General features: G+C 39.8%; 1 protein-coding gene across 6 annotated transcripts in view; it reads right to left on the bottom strand.

Annotated features, from left to right (window-relative positions):
- Positions 1 to 9369: 9369 nt before the first annotated feature.
- LOC117409673 (protein prune homolog 2) overlaps positions 9370 to 22103 on the bottom strand; it is a 34235-nt gene continuing 21501 nt past the window's right edge. Inside the window, exons 9-12 of one of the 6 annotated variants that reach the window (XM_034015989.3) lie at positions 21668 to 21709; positions 20826 to 20864; positions 20175 to 20222; positions 9370 to 10200 (exon numbers count right to left, since the gene is read on the bottom strand). In XM_034015989.3, the coding sequence (XP_033871880.3) occupies positions 10170 to 10200; positions 20175 to 20222; positions 20826 to 20864; positions 21668 to 21709 (160 nt within the window). In that variant the 3' untranslated portion in view covers positions 9370 to 10169. The remainder of the gene's footprint in view (positions 10201 to 20174; positions 20223 to 20825; positions 20865 to 21667; positions 21710 to 22103) is intronic. The other 5 variants (XM_034015991.3, XM_034015990.3, XM_058996238.1 and 2 more) reach the window with 5 other exon arrangements.

Genomic DNA, 22103 nt, shown 5'->3' with positions numbered 1-22103 from the left:
AAGGGAATGGTCACAATGCCCTTGAAGTTGTACAAAGAGCATTTCAGTGTAAACAGGAGCAATGAAAAAAAGAAGCCAAGTTAGAAGCAACAATTGTGTGAATGTTGGGCCCCAGCACCTTTCCAATTGTGCCTATTTGCTTGATGCTTGACAGTGTTGCCCCAATTGCTTCTCCTAACTTGGGCTTCTGTGTTTGATATCACCACTTTAACAGCTGCTGCGTTTTTCTAACTTGTTTTTTTTTACATTGACAATGTTTTTGTTATAGATATTATTATACTATCGCACTGTTAAACTTTCTTCAAGGAATAGGTAAAACATTACAACAATTTAAAGTTAATAAGGGGCGGGTGCGAACCCAGGACCTCTCGCACTAAAGCATAGCGCCGATACCACTGTAAAAAAGAGCCGGCTCCCTTGTATGGAGCATATGTCGGGCTTGTGTCTTTGTGTGTGGTTATGTCACCTACCAGCCCTGCTGCTGCCTTCGCCTGTGCACGCTACAATATATATATATATTACACATAACGTATAAACAAATGATTGTACACCTTATGTTTTTTTTTTTTACATCGTCACAAAACTATATACAACTATCACTCTGTTTAAAAACGGTAGTGACATCTACTGTCAGCTCTACAATGAATCAATGGATTCTACCACCATGCATGAGCTTAGAGCTTAGAGTTATATATAACAATTGATACAGAATATGCAACTTACTTCAAACACATTGTATTTTCATTGTACCTTATTTGTACAGTACCATATTACATTCTTAACTAATATAAAACTGGTATCTAACGTGTAGGTTAGTGATCATATAAATCGTGCACAGCAAATCCTCTGGTACTTGACTTAAGAATTAACTTTAAAGTATTAAAGAATCTTTACCAATGTGTTATGAAAATGCTTAAATGGCACACAACCCCACTCTAATTTCAGTGCCTGGGCACCGATGAAGCAATCTCTTTTCCTTGTTGTGTCAAGGCAATAACAAGGCGTGCGGAAATCAAATATTTTTTTCTGCGCCTTCAAGCAGTGTTGCCAAATTTCTCACCAAATCTAGTGACTTTAAGGGCTGATTTGGCGAGATTTGTTGCCAAAAGCAACTAGCTACAAATCTAACGTTTTTCAGGACAGTCATCGGAGAATTTCAGAGATATAAAATCGGTAAAATGTTTTGATTATCCTGTATTAGCAACGTCCTTTTATAAGAATCATTGTCAGGGTAATGAAATGAAATCCAATAATGACCCGCCCCATTTGAATACGCAAGGAACTTCAATGCATCCTTTGCTTAGCAACGGGCCCAACAACCACTGTTCCCCTGTTCCCAGGGGAGACCAGATTTCGCACCGGCATGATCACCCCACCCCCCCAGCGTTCCCATACTTCCAGATTTAGGATTACACCACTGCTCATGATATGGTTCTGTAACATCAGCAATCAGTTTTGCAGAACAAGAAGCAGTGATCTAAGATGTTGAATATTTTACGACTAAAGAAATCTGAAGTATAAAATGTAATTGTGTACCGGCCCTGGTCCCGAGCACACACCTCAGGGCTTCTGCAAAGCCATAACAAGTGCCACCAGGTTTGTAACCGGGATCGGTGTTTAATTATTATGAAGGAACTGAAACCGCCAATAAGTGTTTAATCACGATCAGGGATGAATACTAATCAAGGATTAACTTTGGGAGTTTAAATCCCCACAAAGTACAGCAAGGTGTATGAGCGGGATCTCCTGTGTAGGGGAGTAAGAACATAAGAACATAAGAAAGTTTACAAACGAGGGGAGACCATTCGGCCCATCTTGCTCGTTTGGTTATTAGTAGCTTATTGATCCCAGAATCTCATCAAGCAGCTTCTTGAAGGATCCCAGGGTGTCAGCTTCGACAACATTACTGGGGAGTTGGTTCCAGACCCTCACAATTCTCTGTGTAAAAAAGTGCCTCATAATTTCTGTTCTGAATGCCCCTTTATCTAATCTCCATTTGTGACCCCCATTTTTCAGGTCAAAAAAGTCCCCTGGGTCGACATTGTCTATACCTTTTAGAATTTTGAATGCTTGAATCAGATCACCGCATAGTCTTCTTTGTTCAAGACTGAATAGATTCAATTATTTTATTCTGTCTGCATACAGCATGCTTTTTAAACCCGGGATAATTCTGGTTGCTCTTCTTTGCACTCTTTCTAGAGCAGCAATATCCTTTTTGTAATAAGGTGACCAGAACTGAACACAACATTCTAGATGAGGTCTTACTAATGCATTGTAAAGTGTTAACATTACTTCCCTTGATTTAAATTCAACAATTTTAACAATATATCCGAGCATCTTGTTGGCCTTTTTTATAGCTTCCCCACATTGTCTAGATGAAGACATTTCTGAGTCATCATAAACGCCTAGGTCTTTTTCATATATTCCTTCTTCAATTTCAGTATCTCCCATATGATATTTATAATGCACATTTTTTATTGCCTGCATGCAATACTTTACACTTTTCTCTATTAAATGTCATTTGCCATGTGTCTGCCCAGTTCTGAATGCTGTCTAGATCATTCTGAATGACCTTTGCTGCTGCAACAGTGTTTGCCACTCCTCCTATTTTTGTGTCATCTGCAAATTTAACGAGTTTGCTTACTATACCAGAATCTAAATCATTAATATAGATTAGGAATAGCAGAGGACCTAATACTGATCCCTGTGGTACACCACTGGTTACCTCGCTCCATTTTGAGGTTTCTCCTCTAATCAGTACTTTCTGTTTTCTACCTGTTAACCACTCCCTAATCCATGTGCATGCATTTCCTTGAATCCCTACTGCGTTCAGTTTGAGAATTAATCTTTTATGCAGGACTTTGTCAAAAGCTTTCTGTAAATCTAAATAAACCATGTTGTATGCTTTGCAATTGTCCATTGTCAATGTTGCATCCTCCAAAAAGTCAAGCAGGTTAGTTAGACACGATCTCCCTTTCCTAAAACCACGCTGACTGTCTCCCAGGATATTGTTACCATATAGGTAATTTTCCATTTTGGATCTTATTATAGTTTCCATAAGTTTACATATAATAGAAGTCAGGCTTATTGGTCTGTAGTTACCTGGTTCGGTTTTGTCTCCCTTTTTGTGGATCGGTATTACGTTTGCTATTTTCCAGTCTGTCGGTAGAACCCCTGTGTCAAGAGACTGTTGCATGATCTTGGTTAGCGGTTTGTAAATAACTTCTTTCATTTCTTTGAGTACTATTGGGAGGATCTCATCCGGCCCAGGGGATTTGTTTATTTTAAGAGCTCCTAGTCCCTTAAACACTTCTGCCTCTGTTATGCTAAAGTTATTTAAAACTGAATAGGAACAGGTCAACATGTGGGGCATGTTGTCCGTGTCCTCCTTTGTAAAAAGCTGTGAAAAGTAATCATTTAATATATTTGCTATTTTTTTTCTTCATCCATGATTTTGCCATTTGTGTCTCTTAGACATTTAACCTCCTCTTTGAATGATAGAATGGCCTTTCTAACTTCCTTTTTGACTTGTGTTTGCAGTTCCAAGTACTCTTTCTGTGTACTTTGTTTTTGGTCCCTTTTAAATGCTCTGTAAAGTGCCTTTTGTCGCTGAATATTTTTTTTAATTGATCTATTAAGCCATTTTGGCCATTTTGTTTTAGATTTAGATGTGGGGTTTTAAAAAATATTTCAAATGACACCATGTTGTGGTCTGAGTTTGCCAATGGCTCTCTGACCTCCGTTTTAGTTATTCTGTCTTCATTATTTGAAACGACTAAATCAAGGCATGCCTCCCCTCTAGACGGTGCCTTGACAAATTGTGTTAGGAAGCAGTCATTTGTCATTTCCACCATTTCAATTTTGTCCGTCGTGCCCCCCATCGGGTTTTCCCATTTTATATGGAGGAAGTTGAAATCCCCCATTAATATGGCTTCTCCTTTTCTACACGCATTTCGAATGTCATTGTATAACAGATTATTTTGCTCAGCGTCTGAATTTGGCAGTCTATAGCATGCTCCTATTATTATGCCCTTTGAATTTGTGTCCATTATTCTGACCCATATTGATTCTGCATTGTTTTCTTTGTCCTGATTTAACACCTGGGCTTGAAGACTATTTCTTATGTATAGCGCTACCCCTCCGCCTCTTCTGTCCTGCCTGTCTTTCCTATATAGTGTGAACCCACTAATATTATATTCGTCTCCATCACTCTCAGACAACCAAGTTTCTGTAACACCTATCACATTGTAGTTACTTGTTAGTGCAGTAGCTTCAAGTTTTAACATTTTGTTTCTGAGACTTCTAGCATTAAGATAAATACATTTAATAGCTGTCTTACCTGAGTTGTTGCCCTTGTTTTGATGTGGTCTCCCTTCTGTTTTTTTGTTTTCTCCGCCCTTCCTTTCTACTTTAAATGCTTCTGGACCTCCTCAAGGATCCTTTCTCCAAGTAGATTGGTTCCCTTTCTGTTTAAGTGCAGTCCGTCCCACCTATATAGATAGTCCTTGTTGTAGAATGTGCTCCAATGTTCAAGAAAGGTGAAACCTTCCTGTGTGCACCACGATTTCAGCCGTGCATTTTGATTTTGTATTTCCAGCTGCCCATATGGTCCTTTGCAAGGTCCCGGCAGTATCCCAGAAAATACCACAGTTTTGGTCTTGTCTTTTAATTTCCTTCCTAGCTCTCTGAATTTGTTTTGCAGGGATCTTGGCCTGTCTCTTCCAATGTTGTTTGTACCGATGTGGACGACTACTACCGGGTCGTCTCCTGTTCGTTCTAGGAGCCTGTCCACATTCTCAGTGATGTGCTTGACAGAGGCTCCTGGAAGGCATCACACTGTTGTAGTAAGGGGGTCCAAACTGCAAACTGAACTTGCTGTGTTTCTCAATATGGAGTCCCCAACAATCATGACCTGCCTTCTTTTTGCTGCCTGGCCAACACTGTTTATAGGGTCCTGGATGTTGTTTCTTTCATTCTCTTGATGTTGGTTTTGGTCATCCAAATGTTGAAGTGGCTCAAATTTGTTCGATGTCTGGATTTCTGGTGGATGTGTTTGACGAAGTTTCTTTTTTTCCCTGCTTCTGCCTATCTGAACCCAGCTGTTTCGACTCTCTTCCATCTCCCTGGTGGCTTTCAGTCTGCTAGGGGTGCAGACTTCCATGAATTGTGGGTGTGTCAGCTCCTCAAGCTCCTCCAGCTTCTTTTCTAGCAGGCTTAATCGCTGAAGCAAGTCCTGGATCGTGCGGCACTTTACACAAACTTGGTTGAGCTCTGTTTGGTTTTCTCGGATTTCCCACATCATGCAGTTGTCACAGATTACTGGCTTGAAGACCATTTTTTTGGAAGTTTAGTTTAGCTTCTGCAGCTGTCAACCTGCTTTCATTCTGCTTCTAACTGCGTTGTACTTGTCCACCACTGTACTTCTCCCACGATGTCGCTTCCACACGCTGTCGCTGGGAAGCCTGGCTGCCTTTTGTTTGTTTGTACTGCGGGCTCCGCCCCTCCCCCGTGTCTCAGAACGCCGCGGAATTTGAATCAGCTGCTCCGAGTTTCAGGTTGTTATCAGAAAAATACACGCAGCAGTAAGGCTTTAAGCTGCAATGTTTTCTGATTAAAGCAACTCCAGATTTAATTTAAAGATGTAATTCCTCCTTTCTGCTTCTAACTGCGTTGTACTTGTCCACCACTGTACTTCTCCCACGATGTCGCTTCCACACGCTCCGATGTCGCTTCCACACAATTCAAACGGGATTCAAGGTGGGTTTTCTTGAGTAATGGCTTCCTTCTTGCCACCCTACCATACAGGCCAGATTTGTGGAGTGCTTGGGATATTGTTGTCACCATGCACACTTTGATCAATCTTGGCCATAAAAGCCTGTAGCTCTTGCAAAGTTGCCATTGGCCTCTTGGTAGCCTCTTTGATCAGTCTCCTTCTTGCTCGGTCATCCAGTTTGGAGAGTCTTCTTAATAATCGTATTGACCGTGCTCCAAGGGATATTCAAGGCCTTTGATATTTTTTTATACCCATCCTCTGATCTGTGCCTTTCAACAACTTTGTCCTGGAGTTCTTTTGAAAGCGCCTTGGTGCTCATGGTTGAGTCTTTGAAATGCACTACCCAGCAGAGGGAACCTACAATGTCTTGGTGTAGACTTTCTATAGGCACTGTAGGTCCTGGAGTACCTCAACTTGCTGACCCACTATGTCCCTGCCCGCAAGCTGAGGTCCTCCGACTCTGGCCTGCTTGTTATCCCCAAGTAAAAGTGCACTACACTTGGAGAACGTTTAGCTTCATGGTTCTGACTCTTTGGAACTCTCTCCCAGCTTTGGTGCGTGATGATCTCATTGTCGCTCACTTTCAATCAACTCTCAAGACCCACCTGTTCTCTCTTGCTTTCCATGCTCTTTAAGTCTGACATCTGCTATTAGCTGCTGTGTTGCTGCTACTATTTCATGTATTATGCTACTATCATGTATTATGCACTTTTTTAAAAACTGTATAGCATGTAGTATGCATTTCTCTGTATTTAAAGTATTATGGATTTTCTTGTTTTTACTGCATCTTGTAAAGCACTTTGTGATGGTGGTCCACTATGAAAGGCACTATATACAATAAAAATCGACTGAAAAAATTGATTGATTGAATGGTACGGCACACTGTTTATCAAGCGAAAACGACCAGGAACCCCCCTTTGTTCGTACCACTTTTTATCAGGCACTTCATGAAAGATAAATGAGGTGCTTGACAAAATAGTGCATTAAGGGAAGATGACTTAACGTTTTAACTTGCTAAAAGTCGTTGATATACCTTGCTTACCTCCCCTTCATCAATAGACTACCAGTTCCAAAAATAGCTCTTAGCAAACTGAGGATGCATTCTTTTACCTCTTCTGGAAGAGCAGTAGAGTCTGCTTCATCACTCCATTGTCCTCTACTGCTTCCAGTAGAGCTGTTCTACCGGCTTTCAGTCTTGAAGAGAGTTTAAGTACAGTAGGGCAGTAATGTCCTATCTAGCAAAGACTACACAACTTTTGCTGAAGATTAACTTTTTAGGTCAAATTAAAATCAGTAATGGTTTAATTACATGTAACTGTCTGTAATTTTTACATTTTTGTTATAAATATCTTTGAAATATAAACAAATTACTATATAGCACCGCAAGTTCCTGTGTATTGGTTATATGGACACTTGAAGTACCTAAACAGACCCTTCACTTCTAATATTCCTTCATACACAGATGTTCACCATTCTACAACCCCATAATAATACCTAATTCACTTCAGTACTGTAACTGCTGTAGGCTTCCAAATTAACAATTTGACAAATAACATTCAAACAACCTCTACAATTTCTAGCAAAAAAGTTGCCTACTAAAGAAGTAATGGAAACATGTTACTTGATGTCTGGAAAACATAGACATTGAATCACAAAATGTTTGGAACAGTCCCAACAGCCCTGGAAAGTATGACATCTTTCTCTTGCACTGCCAATTGTGATGTAATTTAATTAGTCATTTCAACTGATTCACTTAACAGCCAGGCATGTCTTAATATAAAAAGTTTAAGAAATGCCATTGGGATACCAATACAATAGTACTATGCTAAAGAAACCAGTATAACTGTTAGCTGTAACAGTAGCATTACCATAACAGCAGCACAATAGATTTGAATCAAAACATTCAAAGTTATCCTGGCACTGATACGAGGTACCATGGTAAAGCAATTAGCGTGTAATAATTGGGATAACATTATTCACATTATTCAGTATTTTGTATTTGTATAGAATAATAACACTGCTGCAAATCCCAGGTAACATGGACCACAAGACATAGATACAATCGGACAAACTTATATTGTACTTTTAAAATGTGCATTTACTGCATGCCTGCCTGTCTTTTTAAGAATGTACAGTAATATGCCAAGGTGCAGAAAAGCACAAACCAGAGTTATAATGGCATCTTGACAGGGAAGGGGAAGCAATTAGACATAATTTCTTAATGCCCGTGACCAAGCATGCACATTCAGATTTTGTAAAATATAGTTTTAACTTCTCTCAGCTGAAATACCATTAAACACAAAAAAACATTTGTGTTTAATATTGTCACAGATGGCCTGAGCGGTGACATCAGAACCAGGAAATGATGGAACACACTGAGACTTGGATTTGGTTGCACTCAGCATTTATTAAATTAAATTATTAAATTTCATTTATTACATGAAAAAACAGACTTCTGAATGAACAAACAGACTTAGAAACAAAACGGCACAAGGGCCAAAACAAAACATGGAACAAACATTAACAAGTATAATGAAATCTAGACAGCAGTTGTTTAGTTTCAGACTCACGTCTTACGTTCCGCCTCTAACACTCTCCTCTGTGCAGCTAGACTGCAGCTCTTGTATAGTTGTGACTGAGGGACTAACTGGCTAACAATGAACTTATTATTCTTCGGTCACATTTTGCATGGGTTTACCAAGGATGCGTGACTGTCAGCTAATTAAACACTCAGTAGCTAATCAGTCACGCATTCCCACAAGGTAATTTTTAAAACAAAACCACACACTCGCTCGTCCTGCATTTTAAATTATACATAATAATACACAATAATCATATGGGCTTTCCACCAGTCATCTATATAATAATAATAATAATAATAATAATAATAATAATAATAATAATAATAATAATAATAATAATATACACATATTACACATAAACATCCAATATTTTTTTCACTGGATGGCTGATTTTAACATATTTATATGTAATGGAAAGTAGATCCCTCCATTTAGATTGTAGTCTTCTCTGTATAGGAGGCAGTGTGGTCCAGTGGTTAAAGAAAAGAGCTGGTAACCAGGAGGTCCCCGGTTCAAATCCCACCTCAGCCACTGACTCATTGTGTGACCCTGAGCAAGTCACTTAACCTCCTTGTGCTCTGTTTTTCGAGTGAGATGTAGTTGTAAGTGACTCTGCAGCTGATGCATAGTTCACACACCCTAGTCTCTGTAAGTTGCCTTGGATAAAGGCGTCTGCTAAATAATAATATTTATGATGCAACTCTTAGTTTTTGTATAAGAAAAATTCTGAAACATTCCCAAGTAGGACCACATTTTAGATACATTATACACATATTCATAGAATTATAATACATAAAACAAGCTATTATTAGGCTATTACATTTTTTACAATTTTTAAAAACATGAATACTTTAGTTATGTTTATATTAGGCTAGCTATCTGATTAATTATTAATACTGTTGGTGGTGGGGCCCAACTGCGCATGCATAACTTTTGAGTTAGCAAAAATAAACTGTGCATGCGAAGAAATATTAAAATAACTCACGAAATACTTTATACATTTTTTCAGTTCTAAAAAAAGACTCCTAATCAATGAGTACTATAAGCCTGCTGGGTATGGTGTTTAAACACGCAGTTTATGAGTTATTTTAGTGCAAAAGCACAGATTTACATGAAACTTGGACAAAAAAATGATCTGTCACATGGACACAGAGCATATGAAATGTACTCAAACATTTTGTTTAAAATAAAATAAATTCATTAAAAAAAATCAGCCAAACAGGTCTGGTCTTTCCTTTTAGAAAGGAATGCACAAATGACTATGAGAAGCTAGGGGTAGATTAAAGCAAAAAGTGATTTTCTAAAGTCAACATCTCTCATATGTAGTGTGTGTTCATCTTTAGCTTTACAAACTGATGAGAACAAATAAAAACATAAAATATATGGCACTAAAGTATAGGATCTTTGTATACAGGACAACTTACATAACAGAACTGTTGTACTAGCTGTGTGAAATCATATAAACTGAGTCCCACTGGGCCATATTCATAAAAGTATAGTGTTCCAGTAAATGCATTGAAGCCCAACACATTTACTGTACTCTTCTGCTTTATTAAAATAGCCCAAAAACAATAAAAAAAAGAAAGCAAAAACAGTTACAGTAATTTAAAAAGGGTGTACTAATATTTGCGAATACTAGAAAATTACTTATTGGTATAAGGCAGGCCTAAATTCTACAATCATATTCTACCAGAAATAACCAGGAATATAAAGTTAAAACATCACATGACAGGTTTTTTCTGTACAAGTACACATCAAATAGTTTTGCAGACTACAGAGCTTCTAAATCTTCTGAAATAATGAAGACAGGAAGTTTAGGATTTGCTTTGAGGGTTGTTATCAACTCTAAAAAATAGAAAAGAAAAGACATGATTAGTAAGGGCAACATGTTGCATATTATATATGTTGCATATATTGAAATATACTGTATTATCTACCAGTAAGTAATAATGTAATTAAGTAGCTTATGTAGCAACGCACAACAAATCCTCAAGGAGAAACACCAACAAAATGGATATAATTCATGAAGAGAATGATATGGCTGAAATTAAATAAATACACATTACAGTAAATACAATAATGACAAAAGTGAATTGAGTCCCATGTATTTTTACCAAAAGTGAAAGTTTTTTCAATAGTAAAATGTACAGTGCTGTTTTTACTACTAAAGTGCACACCTTGGTTTAGTAAAAACTCTGTTTAGCTGTACCTGCATTCTATTGAAAATTGAAACCAAAGCAGTCTCAGATTAGCCAGGGAGGGGGAATTGTTTTGGAGAAAACCTGCATAGAATCTTACAAAACTGCATATTTCAGACTGGCGTAGCAAATATGTACTGGTTCTGTAGAAACGCAAGAGAGACAACATGCTGTATATAAGATTTTTCTGTTTTGGTAGCTACAACTACTTTACAGGAGATTCGCTTTCTGATGTTACTTTTCAGCACAAACATTATTTTTGGTTAAAGTGACAAAAAATAATTTAGTCTGGGAAAAAGAGCCACTGGTAATAATTAATAGAATAAAGCTGAACAGTATTTACTCTGTACCCAGGCAGCGGTCAGGGTTGAATATTGGGCTACTCATGTTGGTGCAACAGAGCGATACAAATGCAAAATCAAAGTTTTGTCTTTTCCTGTTTTGAATTATTTATTAAACACTCTTGTAAATCATGCTTTTGTACATACCACACTGAAATGCTCAACTGTAACAACATCTTATTTAGCATCTTCAATCTGATGCAGTGCAATGGGTTTTACAGAGAAATGGAAAGCATGCTTGGTCGTCAGTAGCAGGACTTCCTCAGGAAACCAGAAAACGATTCAAGAACAACAAATGAGTTAAGCTAACTATGATATGTCATACCCATAACAAGTTGACCTTTACATTACTTAATACAGAAACAGTAACACACATCCAAGTCAACTTGGTCCTGGATCAATTAGGCAAGACATTGTATTGACAGGTACTACTAGTCAATGTGTCCTTTTATTTTTTTGTAATTAAGTTTTTATTGAAAATTTATATACAAAGTGAACAGAAAGACCCTGCAAAATTTCCCTCCCGCCCCTCCCACCCCTCCCACCCCCTCGTTACATGGGTTGACGACAAATAAATGAGCAGTGCATACTGATTACAACAATAGTAACTTCTTAATTGCAGTTGCCGAGTCTCTCCACATCAGCAAAGTGGAAGCTTTAGCTCCGTTGATTCTGGCTGAGGACATCTCCAAAAAAATAATGTCTAAAAACACCTGTAGCCAGTGCCGCAAGGAGAGTTGATGAGGAGGGAGCCAGCGCTGCATAATCATTTTTTTTGCAGCAGTCATACTTGCCAGCCACAGTCTATGTTCATTCTCAGAGAGAGGAAATTTAGAAACATCACCCAGGAGAAGAAAGGCAGGGTCCAGTGGGAAGCACCTCCCCATAATGGCAGAAATGGAATCTACTACCTGCCCCCAAAAAAGCTGAACATCTGGGCAATCCCACAGTATATGCATCAGAGTGCCTGGTACTCCTAGGTTGCACAAAGTACAACAAGGATGAGGGGCTAGCCCCATAAAATGCCTTTTACGAGGGGTCAAATAAGTTCTGTGGCATAATTTAAAGTGAATAAATTGGTGATTTGGATTCTTAGACGCTCCAAAGACACTACCCCACACCGCATCCCAGTCTACAGTCCCTCCCCATTGCGCTATATCCTTCTCCCATAGTTTTGAACAAGAGAGGGGGGCAGGGGAGTGTGAGGTGAGATGCTTATATATATGGGAGACTAAGCCCTTAGGTGCTGCCCCCAGGACCCAATCCACTACTGGGTGACGGATTAAGTTGGAGCCCCAGGGAACCCCATATGTTTTTAAAGCAGATCTCAGTCTAAAATAAAAAAAACAAAGAGGTGCTAGGGATACTATAGCGAGAAACTAGGTCCTGGAACTCTAGGATAGACTCCTGACCGGCTACATCGTTCAACACGTTTATACCCCTCCGGGCCCAGGAGTCCAAGGAAAGGGGTTTACCACCAGATAAAATATTAACATTGTTCCAAATGGGTCAATGTGTCCTTTTAAAGGCTTTTTTTCTCTTCTTTTTCACATCAAAGTACATCAATTTGAGATAGTATTTTTGAAATAACATTTCACAACCTGTTTTGATTTTAAAGTTAACCTATATGTGGGGTTCAGGGGGCGGAGCTAGGCACCAACAACCTATCATCTGCTGTCATCAATTAAACCTACCTTATTTAAACATTAGTCACCTCTACCTCGCTGTCTTGTGTTTTTTCGTTTTTGGCTTAAACCTAAGCGATTTCAAGACCCATCTACATTTGCGTACCTCAATAATGGAGTACTTACAGCAGTTGTCATCGGATTCAGAGGATTCCCAGGATTTTCTGTCATTAACAGATCATTCTCCTTCAGCTTCAATCCAGGGTCCATCCAGTCTCCGTTTTTTCTCCCCTTCTGCTGTTTCAGTTACATCTGATCAGGCTCCTGATCAGGCTCTCGACCAGGTTCCAGTACAAATGTTGCCTACCATTCCTGCCACCCAAACATCGAATCTGCGGCGATCCAAGCGTCTTCGGCCTCAGGACGCCCCTCAGGATCGATTGTTTTGGAAGGACTGGCCCATGAATAAATTGATAAAAACCCTCCTTAAAAATGGAGTGATAGAGAGTCTCTTTTCATTCTCTATTGCAATTCAGTCTCAGCAGAACCAGTCTTTCCTCCAAAAAAACATAATCAGCCGCGCCCAGCCATTCAGCGTCCTAAAACAGACAGCAGGCAGTCTATTCCGGATCTAACCACCCCCACAACTAGCACCGCTAACCAGCAGCCAGCCATTGAAATCCAACATTCGCAAATATTCAACGAGATAAAATCATTTATGCAGCCTTTTTCCGATACTCTATCTTCGGTCAGTTCTCAACTGTCGGATCTAGAAAAAAGGGTGTCTGTTATGGAACAGGGAAAACAATCTACAGCACAGTCATTAATTTCAGCATCAAATGCTGCAGCGCCGCCTACAGCTTTTTCCCAGCGAAGCAGATCCTCCAATATACAACCTCGCTACTGCATCTACATACGTATCCTCCTCTCCAACTGCAGCGAGACGTCACACTATATCTCCACAAATCAGACGTGTCATTCTCGAAGGTAAGGACATTAATCTCGTTTCACTATTAATGACGACTTCGGAATTCTTGGACCATAGAGTAGTCGATTGTGGAGAATTGGCGGTAACTCTAAAATCCAGAGATCCCAGACTGCTTAAAAATCTTACATTAGGGGAGTTTGTCCTTGCTTTCTCCATATTCAGAGATGTGTTATGCTCGGTATTCCTAACCGCAGAGCTGAATTGGAATCTTACGAATATTACATCGTGGAGCTGTCTGTCAGATACGGAAGGACTATGTTTTATGAGTATCATAAAGCATTCTCTGCAAAAGCAGCAGCGATATTGGCAGCAGATAATCACATCATCAATTGGGAAAAACCTGATCCAGATCTATTTAATAGAATTTTTGGTGGTTTAAGAGCTAATGCATGCGGGGTCTACGCTTCAACAGCTCATTCAACAGCCCTCTGCCCTAAAGCTGCAATTGCATCAACTTCTAAAGCACCCGGTTTCGCCGCTAATTCATACAGATCTTCAGTACCTAATCCTATACATTCTTCAGCTCCCCTCGATCAATCTACAAGGAAAGACAAATACGGGCGCAGTATCAGATTTTCAGGAGGAAGACAAATCTGCAACAATTTCAATACTGGCTTCTGTTCGAATAGGCAATGCAATTTTATCCACATGTGCAGCAATTGCGGTGACCCTCACGCTAATACAATCTGCCCTTTAAAACGCAAGTGACTTTCCCTGATGCTCACCGTCTTTACTCCTATAAACATCCTGGCGTTATCAAGTAAATTACAGAATCATCCCGACAGTAACTTAATTAATTACCTGATCGACGGATTAAAAAATGGTTTTTCAACCGGTCTTACTCAAATTCCTTCTTCCTCGTTCCAAAGCAAAAATCTTTATTCAGCGACTCAAGATCCACAATCAGTGCAGTCTCTCATCGAAAAAGATATTAAAAAAGGATTTATAGTCGGTCCATTTTTAGCTCCTCCTTTTCCAATATATAGAATTAATCCTATCGGCATTGCCACGAGGAAAATGTCAGGAAAAAAGCGTCTCATTATTGATTTATCAGCACCACGGGGATCAAGCACCAGCAGCATTAACTCATTAATTCCCCAAGATCAATTTTCCCTGCATTACATCACTATTGCAGACGCAATACATTCAATTAAATTAGCAGGTTGTGGTTCCTGGTTAGCAAAAGCAGATATATCAGACGCATTTAAAGTAATGCCAATCCATCCTTCTCTCCGTCACCTGTTTGGTATATGCTGGGAAGGGAAGTTTTATTTTGCCACTCAATTGACTTTCGGCTGCCGTAGCAGCCCGAAGATATTTGATACCCTGTCGGAAGCATTATGCTGGATCCTTCTTAATGTCTATCATGTCCCGTTCTTGCTCCACTTGCTGGACGATTTTTTAGTAATTTCTCCTCCTTCAGATGCACCAGCAGAAGCGATTTCCAATCTTAAAAGCTTATTTTCTGAAGTTGGCGTTCCGCTTTCAGAAGAAAAATCAATCGGTCCCCTTCATTCTTTGGAATTCCTTGGAATCATTCTAGATACAGAAAAGTTTGAAGCCCGCCTGCCTGAGTCTAAACTTAACCATATTTGTTTGCTCATTCAGGATTTTCAGATCAGTAAAACAATTAAAAAACGGGCACTGCTTTCATTGCTGGGTTACTTTAATTTTGCAATACGTATCATTCCACAAGGGAGGACGTTTATATCTCGGCTGCTAGCGCTGGCATCAACAGCAAAAAATCTGGACTCCTATTTAAATATCTCTTCAGAAGCTAGGAAAGATATTAAAATGTGGTCTGCGCTTATTCAGCACTGGAATGGTCTCTCTATGTTTTATGATGATTTCATTTCAGCTCCTCACGATATGGCTTTATTTACTGATTCCTCATCTCTGGGATTCGGAGGTCATTTAATAATCAATGGTTTTGCAGTACATGGCCTGAGGAAATCGAGAACATATCTCCTCATCTAAAATCCACAGCTCTGCTAGAGATATACCCAATAGTAGCAGCTGCCCAGCTATGGGGTCATCTCTTGTCTAAGAAATCAATACTATTTTACTGTGATAATTCAACTACAGTGCATATTATAAATAAAGGACGTTCCTCCTCCGCTCTTATAATGCAATTGCTGCGGCGGCTAGTATGGATTTCAGTCTCTAATAACTTCCTAATACAAGCTCGCCACCTACCGGGCATTTTTAATAATGCAGCTGATGCTCTTTCCCGTTTGCAGATTTCAAAATTCCACAGTTTGCTGCCCTCAGCTCTGCAATATCCAGCAGCAATGCCACAGTTCAATCAGCTGATTATCAACTAAATCCAACTATTAATAAACTTCTTAATTCAGCTCAAGAATACATGGCATCAGCACTTGCCCCATCTACCAGATCCTCGTACTCTACAGGTTGGGCATGTTATGTAACTTTTTGTTTACAAAGCAGGATTATCCTACTCCATTCAACCAGGACTGGATCATGGCGTTCATAGTGCATGCAAAGGACTCTCTACATCTGGCACTAGCTACAATCAGACTATATTTGTCAGGAATTCAGCATCAATTTCGCTTGATGTCCATCAATTCCCCAACTCTATTATCAATTCCAGCAGTTCGTCTCCTTTTACGAGGAATTTCCAAGTGCTCTCCGGCTCCTTCTTCTGCTCGCCTGCCTATTTCTATAGACATTCTCAGTAAATTGATTTCAATTCTCCGCCACGGCTGTTTTTCTCCATTTGGTGATCTAACTATGGAAGTCATATGTCTATCTGCATTTTTTGGATTTTTGAGATGTTCTGAATATACAGTTCCTTCTATTGCCAGCTTTCCTACCCTAGGTATCCGCTGCAGTGACCTCAAGCTCATCCCAGATTCTCATTTCATCTTATTTCTTCGCATTTCGAAAACAGATCAACTGCAGCAAGGACAATGTATTCAGCTTTCTAAGACCAACTCTCCTCTGTGTCCCTTCACTTCCATGTTGAAGTACATTGCAGAACGCAAAGCCATTTCATCCTCCGACCCTTTGTTTATCAATTCAAGCCGGTCCATTGTATCAAGGCATTGGTTTTCAACACACCTTTCCACTGTGGTATCCAGAGCAGGTCTTCCTTCGCAATTCTACACTCCTCATTCATTTAGAATAGGGGCAGCCACTTCAGCCGCAAAAGCCAACATTAACCAGCATTAACCAGCATTTAATTAAAAATATGGGGCGCTGGACTTCATCAGCAGTTGAAAGTTATATTCGTTCTTCATCATCTGAAATATCCTCCGCACATCAGTCCATTGCTAGTATGTCCGGAGTGGGGACGACCTTCCTGCCTGAGCCACCAAAGATTTCCCCCTAAGAAATACAATTAAAGGTTTTTTTTTTCTTTCCACTGTGCAGAGGGTCTTCACATAGTCATTAGGGTACAGTCTACTAACCCCTTTGTCATGTTAAGTGTTTGTTTTCTTTCGTCTAAATGTTTTGAGTTTTTTTATGCATTGGCGGTTCTCTCTTGGTTGCGTCAGCGGGGAGCCGGGGGTCCATCTTTTGGGGGGTTAGTGATTCCACTTTCTCCAACCCTTTGTTAAGCTCCGCTTCATTTACCTCATAGAGGAGGGTTCTCTATGAGTCAGAGGGGACCCCCGGCCAAACCCTTCCATCTGCATGTATGTTTCTTTTGGGATTCTTCTTTCAGGTCTGATGCCTCTATGTGAGGGTCCCCAAGCGGTGGCATCCCTCGTGTTTGTCGGGTCTCCTCAAAGACGGTGGCCCCTCTCCTGTTTGTCGGGTCTCCTCAGCGACGGAACCCCCCTTCTATTATGTTGGGCTTTGAAGAGGCGGAACACCACACATTATATGTTTTAACAAATACTAACTTTATGTTTTCTTTCCGGTTCGCGAGCCTCTTCGTATGTCGGGTAACCTCAGAGACGGTGCCCCTCTCGTATGTCGGGTCACCTCAAAGACGGTGGCCCCCCTCCTGTTTATCGTGTCTATCTATCAAGTAAATGTTGGGCCTGGAAGAGGCGGAGCCCCTCTCTCCATGTGTATATGTTTACTAACTCAGTGTCAATAAACACTATCCGGTGGCATAGCTCCGCCCCGTGAACTTTATTGTTTTGATAGTTGCTGTCCATAGAACCTAAGGGCATGGTCTGTCTAAAACAAATGATTAGATCATCCCTTGTTAATTATAAAGATAAATAAATGTAAAAATATTAACAGACATGTGAAATGTCCCCTTTCTTATACTGGACAAAGCGATCTTTAGCAGAAATATTTCCAATCTTTAATGCAGCTGGTGTCTTTCTTCATTGAGGACATTTTTAAAGAAATTGTGCCGTTCTATGCAGTGTGTTCAAGCATTTACTGGAAGGCAAACATTTGCAGTATTTATTTTTAAGTAATAAAAAATATGTATATCACTATTTAGAAATGGGAAGTACTGTACATATTACATGGCAATGGGTATATTTCACAGAAATCGCAACATCCATGATAACTAAAAACAAATACAACCTTTTCAAGCACTTGATTTTGCCCTTAAATACTGATGAAAAATAAAGTCGGACTGTTCGCACAACTATAAAGATGAAATGAAAGTTTCTTGTCATATATATATACATATTCACAGTGCCTATAGAAAGTCTACACCCCCTTGAACTTTTTTCACATTTTGTTGTGTCAGTACCTCAGAGTTTCATGCATTTAAATTAGGATTTTTTTCCACTTATCTACACACCATACTCCACAATGTTAAGGGGAAAAAAAGTTTTTATTGAGAAAAAAATTATATATTAAAAATACAAAACTGAAAGATCATAATTGGATAAGTCCCAGCACATCTCCACTCTGGCACGCACTTGCCGATTCTTCCTGAGCAACATACGAAGAATCCGACCCTTCCTCACCAACTATGCCACCCAGCTCCTGGTCCAGGCCCTGGTACTCTCCCGCCTAGACTACTGCAACTCCCTCCTGGCTGGCCTCCCTGCGACCGCCACCCGTCCTCTCCGGCTCATCCAGAACTCCGCTGCTCGCCTGGTGTTCTCTCTGCCTCGCTTCTCCCATGCAACTCCACTGCTCCGCTCACTCCACTGGCTCCCGATCACCGCTCGCATCCAGTTCAAGACTCTTGTACTCGCCTACAGATGCCTTGACCAGACTGCACCCAGCTACCTCTAGAACCTCATCTCTCCCTACACCCCCACTCGACCTCTCCGCTCCTCCTGCACTTGAAGACTGGCTCTACCTCCTCTATGCTCCCCTGCCTCAAAAGCCCGCTCCTTCTCCACCCTCGCCCCGCAGTGGTGGAATGACCTTCCTACAGATGTTAGGACTGCCCAATAGCTTGGTTGGATAAGTGTCCACCCCCCATGTAATAGCAATCCTAAATTAGCTCAGGTGTAACCAATCGCCTTCAAAATCACACACCAAGTTAAGTGGCCTCCATCTGTGTTAAACTGTAGTGATTCACATGATTTCAGGATAAATTCAGCAGTTCCTGTAGGTTTCCTCTGCTGGGTAGTGCATTTCAAAGCAAAGACTCAACCATGAGCACCAAGCGCTTTCAAAAGAACTCTGGGACAAAGTTGTTGAAAGGCACAGATCAGAGGATGGGTATAAAAAAAATATCAAAGGCCTTGAATATCCCTTGGAGCACGGTCAAGATGATTATTAAGAAGTGGAAGGTGTATGGCACCACCAAGACCCTGCCTAGATCAGGCCGTCCCTCCAAACTGGATGATCGAGCAAGAAGGAGACTGATCAGAGAGGCTACCAAGAGGCCAATGCCAACTTTGCAAGAGCTATAGGCTTTTATGGCCAAGACTGGTCAAAGTGTGTATGTGACAACAATATCCCAAGCACTCCACACATCTGGCCTGTATGGTAGGGTGGCAAGAAGGAAGCCATTACTCAAGAAAGCCCACCTTGAATCATGTTTGAAGTATGCAAAAAACACTCAGGAGATTCTGTAGCCATGTGGCAAAAAGTTTTGTGGTCTGACGAAACAAAAATGGAACTTTTTGGCCTAAATGCAAAGCGTTCTGTTTGGCGCAAACCCAACACAGCACATCACCCAAAGAACACCATCCCTACTGTGAAGCATGGTGGTGGCAGCATCATGTTATGGGGATGTTTCTCATCGGCAGGGACTGGGGCCCTTGCCAGGATAGAAGGGAAAATGAATGGAGCAAAGTACAGAAAAGTCTGTGAGGAAAATCTGCTGCCCTCTGCAAGAAAGCTGAAACTGGGACAGAAGTTCACCTTTCAGCATGACAACGACCCAAAGCACACAGCCAAAGCTACACCGGAGTGGCTAAGGAACAAAAAGGTAAATGTCCTTGAGTGGCCCAGTCAGAGCCCTGACCTAAATCCAATCGGAAATTTGTGGCATGACTTGAAGATTGCTGTCCATCAATGCTCCCCAAGGAACTTGACAGAGCTTAAACAGAGCTTGAGTTTTGTAAAGAAAAATAGTCAAATATTGCCAAATCTAGGTGTGCAAAGTTGGTAGAGACCTATCCCAACAGACTCACAGCTGCCAAAGGTGCTTCCACCAAGTATTAACTCAGGGGGGTGAAGACTTATCCAATTATGATCTTTCAGTTTTGTATTTTTAATATATAATTTTTTTCTCAATACATTTTTTTATATTATATGTATATCTTACTCCTGTTCCACAGATGTAGATTCAGATCCATTTAGAAAGCTGCTATATCTAGATAGAAGAAAAATTAAATGGTAGGAGTAAGAATAAAAATAAAACCGACAGACAATCATTATGTACATAGAACCATCATACCTTTTTAAAGTTTTACTATATTCTGATAATCTCAATAACTTGTGCTATCACATAATAGCAGTCAGCAATCAGAATAAATAGAATGTCCACGGATGTATTTTCAACAAATAAACTACAACAGCAGTACAAAACAGATATTAAAGTTGATGGTATATATATATATATATATATATATATATGTGTGTGTGTGTGTGTGTGTGTGTGTGTGTGTGTGTTTGTTTGCATATCAGTGAAGTCTGATTCTTTCTACAACTGTATTAGAGGAGACTTAATAACAGAACAGTGTAGCTGATACTACGTTAAAATTGCACTTTGCATTCCTCTAATAAAGATGCTGATATCTAATTAAGATAGGATTCCACACTTGGAGGTGCAATCTAAGACTCTTTTGTACACCTCTTGCTCTAAGCTGGCTGAATCAATGAATCAATGACTGTTCTTTAATCTTTGGGAATCCTTATCCTAATGAAAGATAGAACAGTAACCCAGCATGAAGGGCTGACTAGGACTGTTTCTTACTTGTTGGATTCAGCTGCTTCCTTCAGTGCTTCATCCAGTCTGAGGGGCAAAGGTTAGTTTGAAAAGAAAGAAACAAGAAGCAGGCAAAGAGTGAGACAAACAGCAAAGCAAAACCAGGTAAGCTACATGCTGCGCAGTCATTACTAACACAGGGGCTCCCAACCATTTGTTTAAGAATTTTCCTGTATGGATTTATACTACAAACTATAAAATAAACAGTGCTTTTTTGTTGTTGTTTAGATTATTTTACTCACTTATACATGCAGAAGTTTTTTTTTTTTTTTGGCAGAATGGAAATTGCAGGTGACTGCATGGGGTTACATTTGAGCAGGTATTGATTAGTTTAAGGGTATTATAAAAAATAAAAAAAGTATGATTATATGGACAATGTTTCAAGAAGGCATTGGGGCTTGTGTGTTGATATGGTGTGTTACAGTAGTGCAGTACGCTTGGCTGTGTTATGGAAATGGGGTGATGCAGTAGTCTAGTGTAGAGGGACCATCTGGGACTGGGAACCTCTTCTCAACACGGTGTGTTTTACAAAGTTGGTCTAGTTATGTACCCTAACTGAGCCTGAGCCATTTGAGTCATGCTTGTGTGATACAAAGCTGGAAACTGCAGCCATGACCTAGAACCTAGGCTAGGCAGGAGCATTGTGTTTTGGTTAACAAGGCCTGTTCATAGTGATAGCAGAAAAGACAGTTCTCAACAATCAAACACCTATTAGGAGGAAGATGCAAAGAGGATGCAGCCGCTGATATCGTACTGCTGAGGTCAGGCTAGGGGAAAGAATTAGAAGCAGTTAACAAACATTCACTGCACTACAACAGGCGTTTATTTACCTCATACATGTATATCTTTTTATACTGCTCTCGTCTTCATACCTTACAGGAAAGAGGTAGTAAGGTATAGTTAGGTAGTGATGTGAAACACAAGGGTAATACAAATGGCCCAGTTACTGTAAAATTGAGAGTTCTGGGAATAAATTGAGGTGAAAGATTAGTGTCATCACTCACAATAAATAAAATCACAGCTATATGTAAAATTAAGATAACATGACAAAATTAGGGCTGTCAAGCAATTAAAAAAAACTAATCGCGATTAATCTCATGATTAAAAAAATTAATCTTAGTTAATCTCGGTTTTAATCGCATATTAAATTGTTACAATTACTACATCCATTTGTTTTATTACTGATGCTATTGTTTTTATTATCCTTAACTGTAAATAAAATTGTTTATAATGTATTTATTTATGTATTTATTTAACCAGGAAATG

This window comes from Acipenser ruthenus, chromosome 2 (genome assembly GCF_902713425.1).
Source record: "Acipenser ruthenus chromosome 2, fAciRut3.2 maternal haplotype, whole genome shotgun sequence".
NCBI classification, from domain to species: Eukaryota; Metazoa; Chordata; class Actinopteri; order Acipenseriformes; family Acipenseridae; genus Acipenser; species Acipenser ruthenus.
This window is presented reverse-complemented; position numbering and strand designations above follow the sequence as displayed.